Here is a 27,154-nt window from a genome sequence, read left to right on the forward strand (position 1 = left end):
CTTTCTGGGGAGATTTCTTTCCGGCCTTCTTGTATCGAGAAGCATTGCACACCCAACAACTTGTTTTTTCCGCCTGCTCCTTCCGATAAATTATGCAACCATTGATGCATGCATGGTGTCTAACGTGCGGTAGATCAAGAGGGCACACGATCTTCTTGGCCTCATCAACACTAGTAGGACATAGATTCCCCACGGGAAGAACATCCTTTGGGTACTTGACATACTCATCGAGGCTAGTGTCGGTCCATTTGTTTTTAGCCTTCGTCTTCAGGAGTTGGAGTATGAAACTCAAGCGGGTCACCTTAGGATTGCAACCATCATACAATGGAGTGTTCGAGTCTACCACCAGTTGCTGCAGCTTAGCCTCCTCCCTAGAAGCAGCTCTCTCAGTACTCGTCTCCTTGCGAAGCAGTGCTTGAACATGAGGGTCCCCCATGATTGAACTTAGTACTGACGAACTCTACGGCGTGGAGTCCACGTTCTATGCGCTGCCATGTCCGGCCCCTTCTCCGCCGCCATGTCCGGCCCCTTCTCCTCCGCCATGTCTGGACCCTTCTCAGCAGCCATGTCTGGCCTCTTCCCCGCCGCCATTATCGATCATCTCTTCGTCTTGCCCCGTGTCGTCATTGCATGCCCCGTCACCGTCCTCAACATCATATCATGAAACCAGTCATGAGCAGGTGCGCTTTGACACGACCATCTTCATAGGGGTCGAGCCAAACTATTCCTTTGCATCTTCGACACGGACATAAAACCTCTGTTAGATTATTTTCTTTCATGTCCTGCATCACCGACCACAACCACATGTCCACCATTGTTCCAGTGACCATCATGAACGTCTGCATGGCAATAATAAACAAATTGATTATAAAAATGCGTGCATGCATCAAAGTCATATAAAAATTCGGCATGACCTTCCCTAAAAATAGGACATATAGATCTAGAGTTTGCCCGGAATTTGCCGAAACGGAAATAAATCGACATTTCGGCAAAACATAGGCAATTCACAAGCATAATTTGGCGTCAACTCATGACACACACACAATTTCCATCATATCGCCCGATTATGTCATATCGCACACACATACGCATATTTCCATTCTTGCAAAAGCATAAATTTTTAATTACCTATCTCGAGATCGAGCACACACCATGTGGTGGAGATGATGATGTAGTAGGGAGATCAAAAGTGGACAAAGCTCTTCTTGACAAGGCTGGATCTTGTTAGAGAGTACATAGGTCACTTCACTAAATGCTACATCTACCTAGCTAGCTAGTTTGGGAGAAGAAAACTTCAACTAGTGGAGGGGGAAGGAAAAATAGAAAGAAGATGCATTAATGGAGGTGGTGTAGTTAGCTAGGAGTAATAAAGAGAGAAACGGTAGGTAGAAGAAGGAGAGTAATGGGGGGGAAAGTTGTGAGGAAGAAGCAAAGTGGGGGAGAGAGGAGGTGGGAGGTAGGGGTCGCTCTCTTTACTTACTTTTCACTCCCTTCATGCCATAATTGATGTCGTGTTTTTTTTCAAATAAACGTGAACAAAAACCACGACGTGAAGTATGGAACGGAGGCAGTACATGGCAGCTGTTGAATTCCGTTACATCACTGCAATCCAATCAGAACCACTATATCTCTTTTATATAAGTTCTCTCGACCAAGTATTTTTTTTCAAGTGTACTTAAATTGATAACTCAATTGCTAAGGTTACAAATATTATTTGGCTCCCTTGTGTGATATTTCCCTTGAAGACTGTTGTGATTCACTACACTCCTGGATTATCAGTTATTGTTCATGAAGGTGCTGTTGTATAAGACGTCAACTTAATCATATGTGTTGCATTTGTAACTTGTAAACGTTCTAACCCAGTTTTCCATGGCCTATGTGCCAATCTGTTCAGCGACCCAGAAGTGACAACAGAGCTCGACTCAGACCGACACCAACAGATCACAACGCAGCGGCTTGCACCATCGCGGACAAAGTAGGCCCCCTCTATTCATGAATATCGCAAAACGTCGTGCACCACCACAAAACTAATACTTGCCGCCCGCCGAAGCCAACTCAACGAGGCACTCCCGCACGCCAGCAACACAGGTCGCAATGTCGCCAAACCAGAACAATCGTGCCGCCCAATCACTGCCCAGAGCACCCCGAGAAGCTCCGCCGCGGCTGGTCGGTGATGGCCCCCTAGATCCGTACCGCTGCCACGTGCCAGCTACCCACCACACAACCACCGTCATGCTCGCGCTCACGCGCCCTCGGCAGGCCACACAAAGAAACCACGGTTCTGGACTCGCCAGATCACTGCCGCCTCTAGCACACCCATCAGTCACCACCAAGCCTCAGGGTGGACACGGTCCGGGCCGGTCCGGTCCCTGACCGAGCCGTCCCTTGGATCGGGCGTCGGCGGTCCGGACCAGACTGGACCGAGCAGGGTCACGGTCCTGTTTCCAGGGACCGGACCGGCAGGGACGAAGCCTGAGCCGGACCGAGTGGCTCGTTTGGACCGGCCGGAGTTCATCATAGAGCACGCGCCGGAGCATGGCGACGCGGGGAGGGCGCTGGAGGCAGCGGGGCTTGTCATGGAGATGTCCAGCGACTTCTGTGACTCACGGTGGACGGCACGGCGGCCAGGCAGAGCTCGGGCAGCAACAGCGATGACAAATCTGGCACGACGGCCGGTGCACGACGGCCGGTGTACAACGGCGGTGTAGGGCCTCCCGCTTCAAGTTCTACCTTCCAGATGATATATCCGAGCATGGCGCATCCACTAGACATGCTTTCCAGCGTCAGGGAGGCCGGTAGCCGCGCGGATGAACGACGGCGGCGCAGACCAGCGCACGGCCGACGCGCCCACCACGCGCCCGCCATGCAGCTCTGGCCACACGCTCGCCACGCGCCCGCCACGACCTCGACACGCCCCCGCCATGCCCCTGCAACGCCCTTGGCATGCCCCCGCCATGCCCCTGCCTCTTCCTGACATGCCCCCGCCATGCTCTTGCCATGCCACAGCTCGTGTTCGTCGGTCCGCTCGGTCGGCTCGGTTAAAACCCAGACCGGACCGAAGCTTTGTCGGGGTGGTTTGCTAAGCTCGGACCGGCCGATTTTTTCAGCGGGCCAGGACCGAGCCGGCCCGAGCCGAGCGGGCCACGAGCCGGACCGCCGGACCGGACCGTGTCGTCCACCCTGAACCAAGCCACACATCTGGACCTCTCCGATGGCGCCAACGCATGCCAGCAGCAGGCCAGGGGACGCCACAGCTCTGTCGCCTCCACTCCAACAGATCCATGCGAGTAACATTGCAGCCTGGGCAAGCGCTCACCTTGCCATGACAAGCAAAAAGCAAAGGGTTTGGTTCCTCGGACAGCTTTTTCGTGATTTGCTTGAGCGAGCCGATTTGGCTAGCCTCCGTTGGCAAGGCTAAGCCTTGCCCAGCGAGGTGAGCCGTCATGAGACCAAAACACGTACATGTTCACGAACCAGTTAGCCCCGGTTGTGTCACCATCGTGATTAGTAAAATGTACCCTTACATTTAAAAAAGTGGTTAGTCAAACCCTCCTTCTCCACTGCTCCATCCTCCCCTGCCATGGCTTCTCATCACTAGTGTTGATTCCTTCCAAATCCTAGTTTCGAATTCTTGCATCCATGTAAGTGATCATTAAAGACCTTAACCCCCTTCTTCCCACTCTTATCCACTGACGGTCCTCGCGCTGCCGTCTTGTTTATCTTTGCATCTGCACACCACCTACCCGAGTCTCCTCCAAACATATCAGTTGCTCTTGGAAAGCGTTGGTTTTTGGCTGCCCTTAATTGCAGCTTCGCAATTTCCTGCCTTGCATCCCTCAAGTTTCAACCAGAGGCAAACGCCAAATTTGCAAGAGCAATGGCACCCATCACGTGGCTTGCCCTAACAATAGTTCGCAGTGCAAATCACCAAGCCACCACAAGAAATTTAATGGGAACGGTAAGCAACAAACATAAATGTGAGCATCATATTTTGTACATTATCGATCATACATGCGTTCATCTATAAATCTCTTTTCGTTTCACACATTCTCACTTTTTTTGTATCCATGGCAATGTTTCATCCACCCATATTACTAGTTGTGCTGCAGACTTTTTTCACCGAACATAAAACCAACCAACTTTAGAAGAACTATCTAGGGAACTAAGAATCCAATGAACGAAGACAATATCTCCGAGCTTTTACTTTGCTAAGAATGAAGAGAGCTAACCTACCTATCAAGTCTAAGCTGCAAAGGAGATGATGACGATCTGATTTAACCTGATCAACCTAGCTAACACCTCACCTTCAGATCAAGCACGACCACACTGATGTCATCGAGGCTATGCTCGTTGATGGCAAGATTTGTTAGGCGGATAGCAGCACAGACACACCGAACCTCTTCCTCCTTTCCTACTGATGCATTCGCGCCCTTGCTCTTGTCTTCCAGGCACTTCTTAGTGACGTTGCATGCCTTCTGGTTTGAGATCACATCCCACAGCCCGTTGCTCGCGAGGATCAGGCAGTCATCGTCGTCCGACCTTGCAGTTATGGTAATATCAGGCTCACATGTCATTTGAGGATTGAGGAATGTGTGCCCTGCGAACATAGTTCGAATTCAAATGAGATTCAGTAACTGAAGAATCAGAACACCTATATACTAAGAAAATAAAACTTGTTATAGAAATGAACGAACTTTTCAAAAAAGATGAACTGGAATATATATATAAGCCAAATAACAATTTCCAAATGAACAGTCATTTGTGTTTTGTAGGGAGTATGAACTCTCAATATGACATGAATGATAGTGATACAGTACATAAGAACATCGTTCATAAAGGTAAGGTTATTAAAAAATACAAATTCACAGTTTACCAATGGAAACAATATTTTCATAAGTATTGTCGCAAAACACTCGGGCTTTATAAATAATATATTCACTAATTCTAATTAGTTTAATGACACACAAAAAGTAAAAAATGTATATTAAATATGCATCTATTCAAATAATAAGTGGTCAACATCAATCACTTTTCTAGGTTCATGCAAATAAACTATTGCTACAAGCTAGTTGTCTAAAAAAAACATGCCAAAAATGGAGCTACAATGGTAGCTAACATACTGTTGAACAGTTACTATTTTTTTTAACATCCATCAAATTTGTTGATGTCTATTAGCTACTTACTGTAGAAAAGGAAGAATTAGTAACTATTAACTAACGAGGTGCAAAAGCACACTGAATTACATAACTAGATAGTAGGCTGCAAATACCAAAAATACAGCCATTCATCAAGTGATACAAACTGTGGTGAGTTGCCGCATCTGCAACTTCTACAGGGTGCTTCTAGTAAACAGCCATACAATAAAACCAATAACACACTCTACGAAGAAATGATGTGCGGATGGTAATGCTTCCAGAACAAGCAAGAAAGCTAAATAATGGGATTTCACCTGGTGGGAATAGAACCTAGATGTTGACCGTAACTTACGTCATCCACCTCATTACCGGCCTGCTCACACCGAACTAGCCGACTAAAAGAGCAATCACTGGAACAGACAAATGCCATCTCATCTATTCCACCACACATTCCGACAGCCGCAGCCATATTACCGTAGCCTACGGCCAAATCTACCCGGCTAGGACAGCGCATGCATGGTTGATCACATCAGATCCATGCACATAGTGCACCGACTAGGTGCAGGGGTGACACAGCCTGTCGCCATTGCGACATAGGAAACAATCTCCCTCCAAGCGCAACTCTACTATAGGTCCATCATGGAGAAAGCCCCACCACCCCCTCACGATCAACCAGACTAATTTGGTCTGCATGCAGCACCCTCAAAAGACGTGGATAGAGGGAGCAGGTGGCAGCTATCTAAGGTTTTGATAGCAGAGCCACCACTAGGAGGGTGACTCGTCATGGTAAGCAGGTCAACATGTGATAAGGTTCAACTATCAGTAAGAAACCTAAGGTCGAAGACAAATATATCAACCTTGTATGACAATGGAAATCAACAAAAATGAAGGAATAAACCAAATTCAGAAGGACAACCAAGCACAAAGTACGTCAATGATATGTGATAACCTTACTTTCTGTGATTTCCAAATTCAAAACATATAAATTTGCAACCATCAAAATCGACAATTATGTACTTATGAGCTTTCGAATAATGTGATAAAATAGAATGATAGGATAAGCAATCATAAAATCCATTTGGCAACTAGAAAAGCTAGTGCCTTTCCGTAGATTATTTAAAATAAAATTTCCATAATAGACTCACGAACGAATGCTTTTTTATACAAGATAAAAAATTGTCATGTAGTTTTGTCCTATGATAACCTTTTGAACTTGTAGGAACTATAACCTGTATATTTTGTTAGTTACATATATGACACGAGGTGACCTTTCTTTCTACACCCATTTCACCATATGGACATTCCCAAGGGTCACGGCGTTCTTCGACAGTTTTCATCCCTCCCTCTAGTCCATGATCAAAACAAACTCTCATCATTTTTTTCTTTGCGGGAACTAGTAGCATTTGACCCTCATTTTAAATTTACCAAAATAATTAAAATATGAGATTACTACTCAATCATATGCTTCCTTTTAAATTTAATGCTAAGGTAAAGTTTATTGTTGACCCAATTCATTGTGTGCCTCTTAAAGATGCAAGTAAGAGGATGTTGAAATATAGTGGCAACCCTTCTTTGTAAGCTTAAGCTTTTCGGCAAAGTTATGAGGTGCATGCGGTTCAATGTCGTATCTATAAAAAAAATTGAATTCAACACCTAGACAACAGAGTGCTAATAAAAATAGTTGTGGCCTATGTCAATCCCCCATCGAGTATAGAAGAGCCTATATGCGGGTTGAGCGTTCGAAAATATGTTTCCACTCGTAGTTAGATTAAGGTTCTGGGTGAACTAGTTAGTAGCATGCATTAAATAGGTGTCATACTCATTGAATGGGAACCGTACATGTGTTGGTTAGGTCTCGACTTTCATTTGAAAGTAGATACACTTTCCACATAAACACAAAAAAAATCCCGCGAGCTTAAATATTAACCAGGCATAGTACAAAATACACCACCTATGACATAGGATAATGTGTAGCACAAATGTAACTTGGCCTCGGGTTTGATAAAGGTCGGTATGCTTCAATGTAAATTGCCACCTCACATGCATATAGGTTTATTAAGATATATGTAGAACTTCATTCCCTTCGATTCTCTTGATCAAACAAATGCACATGATGGTACAAATTTATAGAGGTAACAACTCGTGTAACCAGATAGAGTGGACATAAAGTGTGGAAAGGAGATTACATGGTAGCATAAAGAACTAAGCTCAACACAACATGATTGATAGAAGACCCATGTGGAGATGTAAAAAAATTCGCTCCTTGTCCTTTGCCTTCGTAACATAGTCTACTTAGGTGACCATGAAGTAGTAATCTTGACGATGACAGATGCCTTATAGGGTGTGGATTAGAATCACATGAAAGATAATTTGCACATGTTCACGAGAAGCTCGATCTCTTTTTGGTGTCCCTTCTTCACCGCCATAGGATACTTCCAAAATTGACATCTGTCCTTATCTCTTATGCATCTTGTAACCCTTTAATCATGCTACCTAGATATAACTATCTTTCAATCATAGAGAGGGCCATTATATCTCTAATGATATGTGTCTACTGATAGCAGCGTTAGTCGACCGGGGTCCTATGAGGTCAATGATGGAAACTGCAACGATAATATATGTTGGATATAGTATGTTATGTAGACTTGTACTCTGTTTACTTTTGCATATGACGCCCCTTCAATTTTTATCTTGTATTAGATACTAAACACACATGATGACTAACCTTTCACCAGTCTTTGGTCACTAATTGTGAGTAAGGAAAAAAACTATGTACAATACTTCCATGTTCGTCTATGAACCCCTCTGTTTTCATCTTGTCTAACTAGACATGTAGATAATTTTTTATGGGAAACTGTCCCCATATGTTTATCATTACCTTTCCACTACACCCCGAAAAAAAGTAATTGGTGTATTGCATTGGCTATTTGATGAGATGTTACTACATATTCATACTTCAAAATTTTGCGGCTTCCAACCTCTCACAAATAGTTGACCTCATTGTAGATTAATGCAGCTCTGCAGACGTCTCGTGTAGTTACATACACACAATTCATATCCAACCACTAAACTACCACCATATCTTTTATAGATTGATGCAGCTCGGCACACGTATCATTGCACCAGGGCGGCTGGGTGGCAGCGATCAGAGCAGATATGGGTTCTATGGCATGGCCCACCATGCCAGCCAATGGGGGTTCCTCGAGAGCCATATCCGTAGCAATCTGATCAGCTAGGGGATCCATGTGGGCAGGGGGAGGGCACACCACAAAAAGAGCAAGTGTTTCTTTGGGGTCCAAATTGGTGGCGCTGCACTGCAAAGTAGCGTTACCCAACTCCGTGGAAGGTAGGGTGGAATTTGTAGGGTTCGAATTCAGATCGACAACAACAGCCCATAGGAAATAGATGGACCAAGTGGAGTGGAACCTTCCTCCTAGAGACCCCGCGGCACCTTAGATTTGGAAACCATTGGTGTTAATGGATCTCAATTATTGTCTCCACCGCTTCCACCTGGGCCCTGGTGAACGGACAACTAGGTCCACCTTTCTCCCGTGCTCGCGGATGACGCCAAGGGGGTCCTCTCACCCATGTTGTTCGTAATTTTCATCGACACCCTCAATTCCCTATTATAGCATGAGATTAGCTCTGGCATGCTTAAGTGCCTCACAGCATGCCATGCAGCATCGAGTGTCTTGTTCTTCCCCGATGACGTTGTCATTTTCTGTCGTCCCTGCAGTTCTGTAGATGTTCGGAAAAGCTTCTACCTTGTGCACCAATTTCTCGAAATGCTCAGCAACGCCCATTTGCTGCTCCCAGCAGGCGTCTGATGAGATCGGTTCCTCCCTGTCCTGCTCGATGATGGCCTTCCCCAGTCAATTGTTTGGGCTTCCCTTGTCCATGCGAAAAGTTTCTTCTGCAACCCTTATGCCCTTGGTGGATAGACCCATCTGCGCGGCTAGAGGCAGACCCTCATCTGCCATGTCCTCACCGTGATGTCCACATACATCCTAATGGCGATGGCTATCTCCCCACCGATCCTCAAGAAGATCACTAGAGTGATTCGTGACTTCCTCTATCAATGTTTAAGAATGCAAGGTGGGTTGTTGCCTTGTCAGCCCGGCAAAGATCTACCGGCAGCTTGAGTTTGGTAGCCTCAGCGTCCGAGACTTGCAGCGCACGGGCATCTCCATGTGCATGCGCGCTGGTTGTGGCTTCAAGCAAAGGACACTTCCTGACCCTGGCACCATCTGCCTCTGCTGTGTGAGCTCGAGGTGCGAGACTTCTTATGCGCATAAACAATCTAGACCTTGGAAGATGTCCGCTCCTGCCACTTTTGGATTCCCGGAGATCGTGTCGTCAATTACAACTCTTGTTTCCCATAGGCGTCACCGCTCGCAGCTGGTTTGCGAAGCCCTTGATCAATTCACCTTGATTGGGTATATCCATGGCGTCCCCATCACCATGGATGGGTATGTCAACTTGTGGAGGCGCATCCAGCAGGTCACCCTCACTGTGGCACGAGACTCAATTTTCTGGTGCTTGTCCGAGAATGGGCAATACTTGGCAAAATCCTGCTACAAGGCGATTTTCCTTGGATCAACCTTAGCCCCCTTGTGGCGTTTGATCTGGCGCAACTGGGCACCTCTCAACGTTACATTCTTCGTCTGGTTTGCTTACCATAACAGATGCTAGACTATTGATCACCTTGCCTCCCGTCATTTGCAGCACGAGCCTCTCCATGTTCTATGCTCACAAGACAAGGAAACGTTGTAGCACCAGACTTATCACTGTCATCGTTGACGAAGCGCGTCGTTGGGCTGCCACTGGTGCCAAAGTGCGAGACAGGATATTGCATGTAACCTGCACTTTAGCAACACCTAGGTCTAAGCACACGCTCCTAATGCTCACTTTGCATCCTCAACCATGCCTTTGTGTGTACATGACCTAACGATTGCACTATCTAATTTTTTTCCCCCATTCTATCAATGCAAAGATACACGCATAGAACGTATTCACGAAAAAAGAACTTAACAAATCCAGCACTAATAATGCATGGGAGCAAAACGACACATTTATATTTATTAAACTAAATTACTTGACAAATTACCACTTTATTTTATATATATAGTTGGCTTTTCTTTCTTTCTCATAAGAAGATAGTTGCAAAAAAATATTTTGTAAGAACGAATTAACGGCCAATGCCAACAGAGGCATTGAGCAGTAGGCAGTAGCTGACAAAGCCAGGAAGGAGCCTTGTTTGCTTGTGACATAACACGACGCATGTAGAGCTGGGAACACATTTTCCATACATGCATGAACGATAGTTGTTGTTATTTTTTACTCCAGTTTCTTGACATTAACTATTTTAACCTCGCAAAAAAAAGACCTTGACTATTTTAAAAGAAGGTTATCGCTATGCATACCTAAAGCTCGCGACCTGGTAAGGATCCCCTGCACGCCGGGCGCCGCCAGCTCGTCCGGCCGTGCCAGCTGCATCCGCACATCAAGCTAACATTAATCCCCAGCAAATATTGGACGAGGAAAGAAACACAATATATCAAGCTCATACATGACGCCAGCAGCGTGCTCACCTTGTGGTCATGGGAGAGCGGGACGGCGCGGCCAGCGCGGCAGAGCACGGCGCGGGAGTCGCCGCAGTTGGCCACGAGGATGCGGCCGCGGACCACGAGCGCCACCACCGCCGTGGACCCCATGATGCTGCCCGCCGGCACCCCCGACGCCGCCAGCTCGTCCGCCCGCGTGAAGCTCCTTCTCAGCGCGCCCTTCCACGCGCACAGCTCCGCCTCTTCGTCTTGCTGCTGCTTCTTCCGGTAGGCTGCGGCCGCGCGGCTCATCTCGTCCACCAGGATCGCGTGCATGTGGTCCCTCAGTACCACCGACACCTGCACCACCACGGAAATTAGTGTACAGACAAGTCGGTGTTGAGCTGGAGTGTGGCCACGTTCGTAGAGGGGTGCAGCTAGGTTACCACGGGGCCGCCGTGGCCGTCGAAGACGGCGAAGAAGTGCATGCGCGAGCCGTCGACCCAAGTGCAGAAGGACGGGCGCATCGACACGGTGTCCTGCATGGTCACCCCGTGCTCCCGCGGCTTCCCCGCCGCCCCGTACGCCCCGCGCCACGCCGGTCGCTCTGCCGTACCGGAGCCCTCCGCTTCCTTAGCGATGGGTGCGAGGCGAGGGCTCCCGCGCAGGCGGCACGCCGGCAGGTGGCATTCCTCGTAGCCCTTAGGTGGGTCGACTCCGCCCTCGCCGGCCGCGCGGACGTTGTTCACGCCGACGCTGGCCATCACGACGGATTGATCCTTCCAAGGAACAGGCTGAGCAGGTCCTGCGCGGATCCCGAAGCAGCAGAGCATCTTCATTTTGGCTAGGCTAGCAAGAGTGAGGGGTAGAGCTACACAGAAACGGACGATTGAAGGCGAGGAGCAGAAGAGTAGGAGGAGGAAGGGGGAATAGAGCGCAGAAACCTCTCGCTCAAACACGAAGGAGATTACTTGTACTCGTGTCGCTTTTGGATGCAAATTAGTGCTTGCTGCATTACTGCTTCCCCATTTTCACCTCTATTTGTTCATTGATGGAAAATGGCCATATCTTCTATTCCGAATTTATTATCCTTAATTAGTTTCTTGTTCATTATTGCATGTACTGTACTAGAAATATACGGAGGATTCCATACAAACATTCTTTTCGGGAATAAAAACACATTGGGTTTGATCGGCAGTGATTTGTCCTTCCTTTATCTCACTCGCTTTTATTTGCTACCATGTACTCCCTCCGTTCCTAAATATATGTCAATCTAGATATTTCAACAAATGACTACATACAAAACAAAATGAGTGAATCTACACTTTGAAATATGTCTATATACATCCGTTCCTAAATATGTCTCTTAGAAATTTCAATAAGAACTACATACAAATGTATATAGACATATCTTAGGGTGAAGATTCACTTATTTTGGTCCATATATAATTCATATTGAAATCTTTAAAAAGACTAATATTTAGGAACAGAGGAAGTATATAAAAAAAGTAATTAATGATATGAATAATATTCGTACAAATTAGGAAGGAAATGATTTGCAATCAGAGCATCATGATAAGTTACTAGTAAATCATAATTGCAATAAATGATACAAATTACTATAAGATATGTATTTCTATCTGATAGTGCAAATAAGGAATCAATTAATACATGATGATAAGTTAGTACCCTCTGTTACTAAATATAAGTCTTTCTAGAGATTTCAATAATAAGGAGTACATATGTATATAGCCATATTTTAGAGTGTAGATTCACTCATTTTGCTTCGTATGTACTTCGTCTTGGAATATCTAAAAAGACTTATATTCAGTAAAGGATGGAGTACTAACATAGGTAATTAATGGTTTCCTTAAAAACGACCTCAAGTACTGCATATCTTATTGATTTGGCAAATAAAATAATATTATCTTTGTTGAGGCAAGTGCTTACCAAATAAAACCTAATTTTCTATTTGTCGTACCACATCTCTACTCTTAATGTCTACTCCTAATGGAGCAGTTAGTAGCCTGGTACTCTGGTTTTATTTTCGTTCGGTTTTATTTCCTCCCACGTTCCACCACCCCCGTACCACTGGCTTTTATCTCTTTAAAAATCATTGCAAAAGGAGTAAAAAATCACGTACTTTTAGGATCGCACTTACCATATGTTGTTGCTTCCCTGCACTTGTACATCCCCCTTTGCCTAGAAAAAAAAATCACGCACCAAATCTACTATATGGTATGTCATGTGAGACACCTACCAAAACACATGTTTGTTCCATTACAAAAGATCACATACCAAAAACCTAGGAAACATGCATGGGCAGGTCAATCAACGCACGGGTGGGCCATCCAAATAAATCACCCCCGTATCCGTACGCATCTCTACTAACCAACACTGCATCTTTTGTTTCCGAATGTACTCTCTCTCTCTCTCTCTCTCTCTCTCTCTCCCTCTCTCTCTCTCTCTCGGCTGGCTAGGTTTTCTCACCCGATTTCCTCTCTTCGCCGCCGCTGACACTCCCTTCCCTCGCTCCTGAGATGCACCAATGTTTCCCTCCATGTCCACCCATAGATGACGTGGACGCTCTTCTTGGATTACACGGACTCGAGGAGGATCTGGTTGGAGGCGCCGCCGGTGAGGCACGACTCCTCAACCTACTCTGAGGGGTGAGGGCTCAACCTCCTCTGAGCATATAGTAGGCGAATATCCCTTCATCTTGCTTTTCGGCTTGGTTGCCGATCCAACTAAATCAGATAGCTTGATCCGCATCCCATCGATGATCTACTCACAACACGACAACATGTGCTATTACCTGAGAGGAAGAGACTACGAAGACGGTCAGGGACAACTCCTGTGGCATGGAAAAACCGGTAGGCAATATATTGTCACGTGAAAAAATCATGGACTATAGTGCTTGTTGATCTGATGTCATTTATATGACAGATCAAAGACAAGCTTATATTTTGTTTCCTTCTCCTACCTTTAACTAGACCATGATGGCGCGCGTTGCTGCGCCCGTCTATTTTGACTGTAGAATGGTAGGAACTTGTGTAAATATAAAGAGACAAAAGCAACATAGATGAAAATAATATATTAAAAGGATAAAATAGTCTGAAAAAGTTTTTTCACGTAATTTTTTTATTTTGTTTTGAAGCGTTGGTAGTCTGGTAAGTAGCAACTAACAACACACAGAGAAAAATACTAAGGTAGGGCATGTTATTTCCATTTCAGTTTGTAGCTTATGGCTACTTCCAAATGAAAAGGTCAAAAAATAACTTGACATAATAATAGAACACATCTAACAGTTAATAGCGGTAACCTGAATAAAAATATGTAGGCCACAAGAGTTATAAATTCATGAATTGGCGAAACATTGATATACAGATTAACCCTGCTAAAGGCACCGGATGAAATCTATGCTCTTCTTAAGTGGCGTAGTACACACTGCAAGACATGTCACATAATTGTTGAATCTAACTTCCAAAGCTGAAATTACATGCATGTATGCATCCCTAATCAATGATCATCGTACTAATTTCCAAACTAAAAGAAAAACATGGATGATTATTCTTATATTTCAGAAAGTCAAAGTTATATATGTAAATGCTTCATCTTTGGTTTCTGACGTCATCTTAGATTGACATTGACTTAAATTCTTTTCCTATGTCTTGCAACAGACCCTGCAAAGATGTGCACAACGTATCAGGTAAAGTCATTCCTTACACAAGCTAGGAGTGTCTAGTTATCTCAAGAAGAAAAGTGTCTATGGTTGGAAAACAAAAACTCACCCATGAAACTGTCATGCTTCTTCATTAAGCATGGCACATATCTTACCTATAATTGAACTGTAAAAAGTTAAAGAAATAAAGTACACTCTGTAACAAAATGTAAGACGTTTTTATGCCCTATGCAAAACAAAAAAAAAGTCTTGCATTTTGGTACAGAGGATGTAGCTTTCATGTGCAAATATCCATGCAATGTTTCGGAGGTAAATCTGAACTTAAATGGGATTATAGGGAAGCATTGCATGACCTCTCAGCAGATCAAAACCTATATATCTTCCTTACAACTCTGCTTGCATTAGCGTTTAGTTGATGAGTTCAACGCCTACATGTCTACAGGCTACAGTACTTCCGCAAATGATTCTGAAGCATTTGAAAAATAGAGGAAGAAAAACATGCACATGACGTGAGCATATACATGCAATAGATTCAGAAGGGCCTTCATTTTTAGTAAGAAGCTTCTGAAGAGCCTAATGTTTTGTAAATGTCTAGTAAGAGGCGGGCATTAATTTACTTAAAAAATTAATTAATAGACAATAGTACTACCCAGTAATAAATTTGTGGTTCAGTATAACCTTAACAATTGATCTATTATGGATTCTGGATTAAGCATTGCCTAAAAAACTCAAGAAAGAATCATATTTAGTTTATCCTTGCTGAAGATAGTTGGAAAAAAGTAGTTAGTGAATCAACAGTTTAGTTTATAGTTAACATATTTACTCCAGTGCCCATGCATCATCTACGGCAGCTGAAGGTTTGTGAATAGGCAAATTTTAACTATGCATGGTGAAGCAAAATCTGCAGGAACTCCCGGTGAGTAACATTACTCAAGGAATTGTTCTAAATAACCTTATCATACAGATATCGATGAATTCTTAATCCCAAGATTCATATATATTTGCTTCTGTTAGCACACTGAATGATGTGCAGTAGCGCAACAAAAGCAACATAGGGAACCTACAGGTATTATAATCTCACTCAAAATGTTGGCAAGGATGCATCCTGGTGCCCTTTTATGATGCATAGTTATCAATTAAGCGAACAATCATAGTTTCACCATCCCTAACCTTTAATATCATGTAACAACTAACAAGTTATGCACAATTCTAGCAGACATACAATTTACAAATGCAAATATTCAATAATTGCTACAGCAAACGGAACATACCTGTCTCAGGTATCTTTATTTTTATGGTCATCACAACAAATCATACATTATTATATTTCCTCATCACTTCACCACGCCTTGCAAAAATAACCAGAGTTGTTCCATCAGTAAAAGGCAACGTCGTGGGGCCATGGTCGAGAAGATAACTTATTCGGCTCTTAAAAAAAGCTTGCTTGTGTCTCTCCTTGCTCAATAAGTCCCTTATAACAATACATTTTTTCAGTGTCTCAATCTTTGTATCAGTATCACCCTATGATGTAAGTACTTATAAGATCAAGAGATGTAGTTAATAAAGAAAATCCAAAAAACTGAGGATGATGAACAAGACAAATTTAATGCAGGACCACCCTTACTTTTGGCAACGAATAATTATTTTCTTGAATTATTATATCCAACAATACATTCAGCAGAAATTGGGCAAGTTGTTACAAGTGTTAATAAAAGCCTGACTAAAAGATATAAACTTAGTAACCATTTTGCCAGTTACAGTTTGAGTAATAAAGTTAATACCAAAATCAGCGACCTGTGTTTCCTAGATGATAGAAGGACTAATATTTCCTTTAAGTATGTTTCGAGAAGTGCCTTGATCGACTCTGGAACATCAGCAACGAATTTCAGCAAGTACAGGGAGGAGCAATAGGGGTGGTGACACTTGAGCCTCCTTGAAGCGGGTGAGGATTCAGGGCACTCCAGGGAAGATAGGGGCACCTGGTTATGGGGTGGAAGCTACCAATTGTTCGCTGCCTGGCCTCCGTGGTGCTGACCGTCGACCCGGGGGGTGTGAGGACAGAAGGCGAGGAGGCGAGCCAGATGGATCGATAGACAGGGAGCAGGAAGGTATTTCCCAAACCTGGGAGCGGAGGGTTTCGTGCCATCGTCGGAAGTTCCCACACACTTTCTTGTAAACGCAGGCTTCTCCATAATATGAGAAATGCTACAGAGCTCGCACTCACTTTCTTGTAAACGCAGGCTTCTCCATAAGTCTGCATAAACCCAAACGCTTTGATCATCTCATCAAAGCGAATGTTCCAACTCCGAGATGCTTGCACCAGCCCATAAATCGAGCGTTGGAGCTTGCACACCTTGTCAGCATTCTTAGGATCGACAAAACCTTCCGGCTGCATCATATACAATTCTTCCTTAAGGAAACCATTAAGGAATGCCGTTTTGACGTCCATTTGCCATATCTCATAATCATAGAATGCGGAAATTGCTAACATGATTCGGACGGACTTCAGCTTCGCTACCGGTGAGAAAGTCTCATCGTAGTCAACCCCTTGAACTTGTCGATAACCCTTAGCGACAAGCCGAGCTTTATAGATGGTCACATTACCATCCGCGTCTGTCTTCTTCTTAAAGATCCACTTATTTTCTATGGCTCGCCGCTCAACGGGCAAGTCAGTCAAAGTCCATACTTCGTTTTCATACATGGATCCTATCTCGGATTTCATGGCTTCCAGCCATTTGTCGGAATCCGGGCCCGCCATCGCTTCTTCATAGTTCGAAGGTTCACCGTTGTCTAACAACATGATTTCCAAGACAGGGTTGCCGTACCACTCTGGTGCGGAACGTGTCCTTGTGGACCTACGAAGTTCAGTAGCAACTTGATCTGAAGTTTCATGATCATCATCATTAACTTCCTCTCTAGTCGGTGCAGGCACCTCAGGAACATTTTCTTGAGTTGCGCCATTTCCCGGTTCAAGAGGTAATACTTCATCAAGTTCTACTTTCCTCCCACTTACTTCTTTCGAGAGAAACTCCTTCTCTAGAAAGGATCCATTCTTGGCAACAAAGATCTTGCCTTCGGATCTGAGGTAGAAGGTATACCCAATAGTTTCTTTAGGGTATCCTATGAAGACGCATTTTTCCGACTTGGGTTCGAGCTTTTCAGGTTGAAGTTTCTTGACATAAGCATCGCATCCCCAAACTTTTCGAAACGACAGCTTAGGTTTCTTCCCAAACCATAACTCATACGGTGTCGTCTCAACGGATTTTGACGGAGCCCTATTTAAAGTGAATGCGGCAGTCTCTAAAGCATAGCCCCAAAAAGATAGCGGTAAATCGGTAAGAGACACCATAGATCGCACCATATCTAATAGAGTGCGATTACGACGTTCGGACACACCATTACGCTGAGGTGTTTCAGGTGGCGTGAGTTGTGAAACTATTCCACATTTTCTTAAGTATGTGCCAAATTCGTGACTCAAGTATTCTCCTCCACGATCTGATCGCAGGAACTTGATTTTCCTGTCACGTTGATTCTCAACCTCACTCTGAAATTCCTTGAACCTTTCAAAGGTCTCAGACTTGTGTTTCATTAAGTAGACATACCCATATCTACTCAAGTCATCGGTGAGGGTGAGAACATAACGATAACCACCGCGAGCCTCAACACTCATTGGACCGCACACATCAGTATGTATGATTTCCAATAAGTTGGTTGCTCGCTCCATTGTTCCTGAGAACGGAGTCTTGGTCATTTTACCCATGAGGCATGGTTCGCATGTGTCGAATGATTCATAATCAAGAGACTCTAAAAGTCCATCTGCATGGAGCTTCTTCATGCGTTTGACACCTATGTGACCAAGGCGGCAGTGCCACAAGTATGTGGGACTATCATTATCAACCTTACATCTTTTGGTACTCACACTATGAATATGTGTAGCATTACGCTCGAGATTCATGAAGAATAAACCATTCACCATCGGAGCATGACCATAAAACATATCTCTCATATAAATAGAACAACCATTATTCTCGGATTTAAATGAGTAGCCATCTCGTATTAAACGAGATCCTGATACAATGTTCATGCTCAAACTTGGCACTAACTAACAATTATTGAGGTTCAAAACTAATCCCGTAGGTAAATGTAGAGGTAGCGTGCCGACGGCGATCACATCGACCTTGGAACCATTCCCGACGCGCATCGTCACCTCGTCCTTCGCCAGTCTCCGCTTATTCCGCAGCTCCTGCTTTGAGTTACAAATGTGAGCAACTGCACTGGTATCAAATACCCAGGAGCTACTACGAGTACTGGTAAGGTACACATCAATTACATGTATATCACATATACCTTTCGTTTTGCCGGCCTTCTTGTCCGCTAAGTATTTGGGGTAGTTCCACTTCAAGTGACCACTTTCCTTGCAATAAAAGCACTCAGTCTCGGGCTTGGGTCCATTCTTTGGCTTCTTCCCGGCAGCTTGCTTACCGGGCGCGGCAACTCCCTTGCCGTCCTTCTTGAAGTTCTTTTTACCCTTGCCTTTCTTGAACTTCGTGGTTTTATTCACCATCAACACTAGATGTTCGTTTTTGACTTCTACCTCTGCTGATTTCAGCATTGCAAATACTTCAGGAATGGTCTTTTCCATCCCCTGCATATTGAAGTTCATCACAAAGCTCTTGTAGCTCGGTGGAAGCGACTGAAGGATTCTGTCAATGACCGCGTCATCCAGGAGATTAACTCCCAGCTGAGTCAAGCGGTTATGTAACCCAGACATAGTGAGTATGTGCTCACTGACAGAACTGTTTTCCTCCATCTTATAGCTGAAGAACTTGTCGGAGACTTCATATCTCTCGACCCGGGCATGAGCTTGAAAAACCATTTTCAGCTCTTCGAACATCTCATATGCTTCGTGTCTCTCAAAACGCTTTTGGAGCCCCGGCTCTAAGCTGTAAAGCATGCCGCACTGAACGAGGGAGTAATCATCGGTACGTGTCTGCCAAACGTTCATAACGTCTTGTTCTGCAGGGAGAGCAGGTGCTTCACCTAGCGGTGCTTGTAGGACATAATCTTTCTTGGCAGCTATGAGGATGATCCTCAGGTTCCGGACCCAGTCCGTATAGTTGTTGCCATCGTCTTTCAGCTTGGTTTTCTCTAGGAACGCGTTGAAGTTGAGGACAACGTTGGCCATTTGATCTACAAGACATATTTGTAAATATTTTAGACTAAGTTCATAATAATTAAGTTCATCTATTTCAAATTATTCAATGAACTCCCACTCAGATAGACATCCCTCCAGTCATCTAAGTATAACATGATCAGAGTTAACTAGGCCGTGTCCGATCATCACGTGAGACGGACTAGTCAACATCGGTGAACATCTTCATGTTGATCGTATCTTCTATGCGACTCATGCTCGACCTTTCGGTCTTCTGTGTTCCGAGGCCATGTCTGTACATGCTAGGATCGTCAAGTCAACCTAAGTGTTTGCATGTGTAAATCTGTCTTACACCCGTTGTATGTGAACATTGGAATCTATCACACCCGATCATCACGTGGTGCTTCGAAACAACGAACTGTCGCAACGGTGCACAGTTAGGGGGAACACTTTCTTGAAATTATTATGAGGGATCATCTTATTTACTACCGTCGTTCTAAGTAAACAAGATGCAAAAACATGATAAACATCACATGCAATCAAATAATAATAGTGACATGATATGGCCAATATCACATAGCTCCTTTGATCTCCATCTTGGGGCTCCATTATCATCTCGTCACCGGCATGACACCATGATTTCCATCATCATGATCTCCATCATCATGTCTCCATGAAGTTTCTCGCCAACTATTACTTGTACTACTATGGCTAACACGTTTAGCAATAAAGCAAAGTAATTTACATGGCGTTTCTCAATGACACGCAGGTCATACAAAAAATAAAGACAACTCCTATGGGTCCTGCCGGTTGTCATACTCATCGACATGCAAGTCGTGATTCCTATTACAATAGCATGAACATCTCATACATCACATATATATCATTCATCATTCATCACAACTTTGGCCATATCACATCACAAAACACTTGCGGCAAAAACAAGTTAGACGTCCTCTAATTGTTGTTGCAAGTTTTACGTGGCTGCAATAGGGTTCTAGCAAGAACGTTTTCTTACCTACGTGAAAGCCACAACATGATTTGTCAACTTCTATTTACCCTTCATAAGGACCCTTTTCATAGAATCCACTCTAACTAAAGTGGGAGAGACAGACACCCGCCAGCCACCTTATGCAACTAGTGCATGTCAGTCGGTGGAACCGGTCTCACGTAAGCGTACGTGTAAGGTTGGTCCGGGCCGCTTCATCCCACAATGCCGCTGAAGCAAATTAAGACTAGTAGCGGCAAGAAAGTTGACAACATCTACACCCACAACAAATTGTGTTCTACTCGTGCAAAGAGAACTACGCATAGACCTAGCTCATGATGCCACTGTTGGGGAACGTTGCAGAAAACAAAAATTTTCCTACGGTTTCACCAAGATCCATCTATGATTTCATCTAGCAACGAGTGATCGGATTGCATCTACATACCTTTGTAGATCACGCGCGGAAGTGTTCAAAGAACGGGGATGAGGAAGTCGTACTCGACGTGATCCAAATCACCGGAGATCCTAGCGCCGAACGGACGGCACCTCCGCGTTCAACACACGTACGGTCAGCGTGACGTCTCCTCCTTCTTGATCCAGCAAGGGGGAAGGAGAGGTTGATGAAGATCCAGCAGCACGACGGTGTGGTGGTGGATGCAGCAGTCACCGCAGCAGGGCTTCGCCGTTCTTCTGCGAGAGGGAGAGGTGTAGCAGGGGAGAGGGAGGCGCCAAGAGTCAAGGGTGCGGCTGCCCCTCCCTCCCCCCCTTTATATAGTCTCCCCAAGGTGGGGCGCCGGCCCTAGGAGATGGGATCTCCTAGGGGGGTGGCGGCCAAGGGGTGGAGTGCCCCCCAAGCCAGGTGGGGCGCCCCCCACCCTAGGGTTCCCAACCCTAGGCGCATGGGGTGGGCCAAGGGGGGCGCACCAGCCCACTATGGGCTGGTTCCCCTCCCCACTTTAGCACATGGGGCCCTCCGGGATGGGTGGCCCCACCCGGTGGACCCCCGGGGCCCTTCCGGTGGTCCCGGTACAATACCGGTGACCCCAGAAACTCTCCCGATGGCCGAAACTGCACTTCCTATATATAATTGTTCACCTCCGGACCATTCCGGAACTCCTCGTGACGTCTGGGATCTCATCCGGCACTCCGAAAAACTTTCGGGTTACTGCATATTATATCTCTACAACCCTAGCGTCACCGAACCTTAAGTGTGTAGACCCTACGGGTTCGGGAGACATGTAGACATGACCGAGATGGCTCTCCGGTCAATAACCAACAGCGGGATCTGGATACCCATGTTGGCTCGCACATGCTCCTTGATGATCTCATCGGATGAACCACGATGTTGAGGATTCAAGCAACCCCGTATACAATTCCCTTTGTCAATCAGTACGTTACTTGCCCGAGATTCGATCGTCGGTATCCCAATACCTCGTTCAATCTCGTTACCGGCAAGTCACTTTACTCGTACTGTAATGCATGATCTCGTGACCAGACACTTGGTCACTTTGAGCTCATTATGATGATGCATTACCGAGTGGGCCTAGAGATACCTCTCCGTTATACGGAGTGACAAATCCCAGTCTTGATCCGTGTCAACCCAACAAACACTTTCGGAGATACCCGTAGTATACCTTTATAGTCACCCAGTTAAGTTGTGACGTTTGGTACACCCAAAGCACTCCTACGGCATCTGGGAGTTACACGATCTCATGGTCTAAGGAAAAGATACTTGACATTGGAAAAACTCTAGCAAACGAACTATACGATCTTGTGCTATGTTTAGGATTGGGTCTTGTCCATCACATCATTCTCCTAATGATGTGATCTCGTTATCAATGACATCCAATGTCCATAGTCAGGAAACCACGACTATCTGTTGATCAACGAGCTAGTTAACTAGAGGCTTACTAGGGACATGTTGGTGTCTAAGTATTCACACATGTATTACGATTTCCGGATAACACAATTATAGCATGAATAAAAGACAATTATCATGAACAAGGAAATATAATAATAATCCTTTTATTATTGCCTCAAGGGCATATTTCCAACACCTTGGGCATCCCCAAGCTTAGGCTCTTGCCACTCCTTATTCCATAGTCCATCGAATCCTTACCCAAAACTTGAAAACTTCACAACACAAAACTTAACAGAAAACTCGTAAGCTCCGTTAGTATAAGAAAGTAAATCACCACTTCGAGGTACTGTAATGAACTCATTCTTTATTTATATTGGTGTTAAACCTACTGTATTCCAACTTATATATGGTTTATAAACTATTTTACTAGCCATAGATTCATCAAAATAAGCAAACAACACATCAAAAACAGAATCTGTCAAAAACAGAACAATCTGTAGTAATCTGGATCAAGCGTATACTTCTGGAACTCATAAAATTCACAAATAAATTTCTGGACCTGAGGAATTTATCTATTAATCATCTGAAAAAATAATTAACTAAATATCACTCTCCAAATAAAAATGGAAGCAGTTCTCGTGAGCGCTAAAGTGTCTGTTTTTTTACAGCATGATCATCAAGACTTCCCCCAAGTCTTCCCAAAGGTTCTACTTGGCACAAACACTAATTAAAAGCACAAAACCACATCTAAACAGAGGCTGGATGAATTATTTATTAATAAACAGGAACAAAAATAAAATTGAGTTGCCTCCCAACAAGCGCTATCGTTTAATGCCCCTAGCTAGGCATGATGATTTCAATGATGCTCACATAAAGGATAAGAATTGTAACATAAAGAGAGCATCATGAAGAATATGACTAGCACATTTAAGTCTAACCCACTTCCTATGCATAGGGATTTTTTGAGCAAATAACTTATGGGAACGAGAATCAACTAGCAGAGGAAGGTAAACAAGCATAGCTTCAAAACTTTAAGCACATAGAGAGGAAACTTGATATTATTGCAATTCATACAAGCATATATTCCTCCCTCATAATAATTTTCAGTAGCATCATGCATGAATTCAACAATATGACCAGCACCTAAAGCATTCTTTTCTTGATCTACAAGCATAGAAATTTTATTACTCTCCACATAAGCAAAATTCTTCTCATTCGGGACAGTGGGAGTATCATAAGAGACTTGAATACAATAAATTGTTTCCACATTAAAAGAGTAATGTTCAGAAAATGGGTAACCATAATCATGAAAAGTTTTATAAATATAATAATTACTACTTTTTATAGCATATGTACCATCACAATAATTATCATAAGTAGGAGGCATGCTATCATCATTATAAACTTGCATATCAAAACTTGGGAGACTAAAGATATCATCTTCATTAAACATAGCATCCCCAAGCTTGGGACAAACATTTATTGCAGAAAATATATTCTCAAATATGTCATCCTCATCAAACATAGCTTCCCCAAGCTTGGGCCTTTTCATATCATAAGCATAATCACTCTCATCATTAATAGTATAGATAGCACCAATAGTATAGCAATTATAATATTCTTCCAAGCAAGTGCCATAAGATTTTCAAGATCATAAGAAGTGGCATTATCTTCCCAATCATAATCATCACAACAATCAATAGGCATAACGAGATCATCATCAAGTGTATCATTTTCATGAGGCACAGCAACAATAGGAGCAACTTTATTTGGGAGAGATACCTTTTTACCTCTCTTCCATTTTCTTTTCTTCCTCTTCACCACATCATGTGTGGGTTCAATCTTCTTTTTGGAGCTCCTTATTAATGAGATTGGTTGAATAGGAGGCTCCCCCTCGTTACCTGATTCATCATAAGAAATAATAAAAGGGTATTGGGAAGTCTCTTCACTTTCATTAGTATTCTCTTCATCTTCTATTTGTTTTCTTTTCTTTATATAATTGGAAATATAAGGATTTTCAATACAATTCACCGCACAATACATATAAATTTCCTCTAGATCAAATCCAAGAAGTTTATAAAGGGCAAATTCTGGAAGATAGTTAGTTATACGTTTCATTTCTTCATAGCCCATAAGCAAACTAAGTTCATTATAATGTGCAAGGGAAATCAAGTCATCACAATTTTTGGACACGATTAGATCATGAAACAATTTGCATCGGATAGCTAAATGACCACTTTCATTGCAAAGTCCACAAGTATGGCCAAGAAAATTTAATTTTTCAGCACAATCATCTAGCCTTTCTTGCAACAATTTAGTTTCTAGTACTTATGCCTCTTGCAATATCTATCTTCCCTATTTGGTGTGTACTTGCAGACCTAGTCTACTCCATAAAAATTGACATGTTTATAGGAGGCATTTTCATCATAACTAGTGCAATCATCATTAGCATCATGGATATTCAAAGAACTCGTACTAACAACATTGCAGCCATGCTCATCATTCAAATATTTAGTGCCAAACATTTTATAGATTTCTTCTTCTAGCACTTGAGCACAATTATCCTATCCATCATACTCACGAAAGATATTAAAAAGGTGAAGCGTATGAGACAAACTCAATTCCATTTTTTTATAGTTTTCTTTTATAAACTAAACTAGTGATAAAACAAGAAACTAAAAGACTCGATTGCAAGATCTAAAGATATACCTTCAAGCACTCACCTCCCCGGCAACGGCGCCAGAAAAGAGCTTCATGTCTACTACACAACCTTCTTCTTGTAGACGTTGTTGGGCCTCCAAGTGCAGAGGTTTGTAGGACAGTAGCAAATTTCCCTCAAGTGGATGACCTAAGGTTTATCAATCCGTAGGAGGCGTAGGATGAAGATGGTCTCTCTCAAGCGACCCTGCAACCAAATAACAAAGAGTCTCTTACGTCCCCAACACACCCAACACAATGGTAAATTGTATAGGTGCACTAGTTCGGCGAAGAGATGGTGATACAAGTGGTATATGGATGGTAGATAATAGTTTTTGTAATCTGAAATAATAAAAACAGCAAGGTAGCAAGTGATAAAAGTGAGTGAGGGAGTCCTGGATTAGGGGGTGTTCGGGTAGCCGGACTATACCTTCAGCCGGACTCCAGGACTATGAAGATACAAGATTGAAGACTTCGTCCCGTGTCCGGATGGGACTTTCCTTGGCGTGCAAGGCAAGCTTGGCGATGCGGATATTCAAGATCTCCTACCATTGTAACCGACTCTATGTAACCCTAACCCTATCCGGTGTCTATATAAACCGGAGGGTTGTAGTCCGTAGGCCAGAATCAACTCCATACCCAACAATCATACCATAGGCTAGCTTCTAGGGTTTAGCCTCCTTGATCTCGTGGTAGATCTACTCTTGTACTACCCATATCATCAATATTAATCAAGCAGGAGTAGGGTTTTACCTCCGTCGAGAGGGCCCGAACCTGGGTAAAACAAAGTGTTCCCTGCCTCCTGTTACCATCCGGCCTAGACGCATAGTTCGGGACCCCCTACCCGAGATCCGCCGGTTTTGACACCGACATTGGTGCTTTCATTGAGAGTTCCTCTGTGCCGTCACAATCTAGAAGGATGCCTTCTCCCGTCTTCAAAGACGGCGCCGTTGCCAAGGGAGCCTTGGTTGTCGGCCAAACCCTCCGGCTAGGTGGTTTCCTCATGACCGCCTGTTCGGCTGTTGCGCCGACGGTGACCTCTCGGGTCATCAAAAGCAACCTACACGTCAGCTCGAAGCTCGTCGAGCAGTTAGATCCAATGGAGCTCTCTTCCGTAAACGAGCTCTTGGATCGCATCGCCGCCCTAGGGGTCGCTACGGATTACGACCAGGTTGGGCTTGAACCCGATCTAAGAGAAATTAACTCTCCCCAAGTCACCCACCACGTTGCCGTGGTAGAGGCGCAGTGCGGCGACCCTTCATCTATTTTAAGGACTAGTTACGTCCGAATTGCCGATCCCTCCAAGTCGGATACCCGCGGAGGGGAGGATGTAACTCAAGACCTGAGCTTAGGATCAAGCAACGGGCCGGATTCGTTGGATAACGTCCAGGAATCCGAACTTCAGAGTTCGCAAACTCTTCGGCCTCTGAATCTTGGATTGGGTGAGGTTTCAGATTCAACAACACCCGCCCACCCAAACATAAGCGATCTCTCCCAAGTCAGGCAGAGGCCCGACGAAACAGTACATCATTACTGGGCCAGATTCCTCCTGGTTATGAACGGGATAAAGGATTACCGCGAGGGAGACGCAATATCAATCTTCTACAGTAATTGCACGGACGAGGGAATCCTTAACGCCATAAGTCGTCGTGATACTACACGCTTCACTAACTTGGCATCCATAGTACAAAAGTACTGTGCGATGGAAAGTGCCTGGAAAACCGAAACAAAATTTTGGGATAATCCGGCCTTGAATAGTAATCCCGTCCGAACTAAGAGGGTGCATCATCATAAAACACCCGGGATAAATAGCAAAAAGCCAAAACCCTTTATAGGGCATGGAACCGTACTGGAAAGGTGGCTTGATGGACCCTGTAGAATTCACAGTACAGAGGACGCCACACCAACTCACAGCCTTAGAGCATGTTGGATACTCCGGCAGGAAGCCAAAATTGGCGAGGACCTCTTAAATCGGGAGGCCGCAGAAAGCCAGCCCGAGGACACCAGTACCGTTCTCACAGTCTTCGAGACCTTCGCATCAAACAATATGCAAAAAAGAAAACTCCGCAACCTCGCCGAAGTCTATCAAGTTGCAG

At 44.2% G+C, this 27,154-nt stretch overlaps 1 protein-coding gene and 1 long non-coding RNA gene across 2 annotated transcripts; both read right to left on the reverse strand.

Moving 5' to 3' along the window:
- Positions 1-4,275: 4,275 nt before the first annotated feature.
- LOC125518190 (putative protein phosphatase 2C 37) lies at positions 4,276-11,517 on the reverse strand. The gene is made up of 5 exons (XM_087531646.1): positions 11,125-11,517; positions 10,727-11,038; positions 10,559-10,625; positions 10,243-10,423; positions 4,276-4,608 (listed from the first exon to the last, which is right to left on the reverse strand). The coding sequence occupies exons 1-5, from the start codon at positions 11,515-11,517 to the stop codon at positions 4,293-4,295; spliced, it is 1,269 nt and encodes a 422-aa protein (XP_087387772.1). The 3' UTR covers positions 4,276-4,292.
- A 2,607-nt stretch (positions 11,518-14,124) lies between these two features.
- LOC125523665 (uncharacterized) lies at positions 14,125-15,731 on the reverse strand. The gene is made up of 3 exons (XR_007290338.2): positions 15,632-15,731; positions 14,470-14,526; positions 14,125-14,361 (listed from the first exon to the last, which is right to left on the reverse strand). It is a non-coding gene; the product is annotated as an uncharacterized LOC125523665 (long non-coding RNA).
- Positions 15,732-27,154: the final 11,423 nt, after the last annotated feature.

The sequence above is a fragment of the Triticum urartu genome, chromosome 7A (assembly GCF_056163025.1).
Source record: "Triticum urartu cultivar PI428250 chromosome 7A, HENAU_Tu73, whole genome shotgun sequence".
NCBI classification, from domain to species: Eukaryota; Viridiplantae; Streptophyta; class Magnoliopsida; order Poales; family Poaceae; genus Triticum; species Triticum urartu.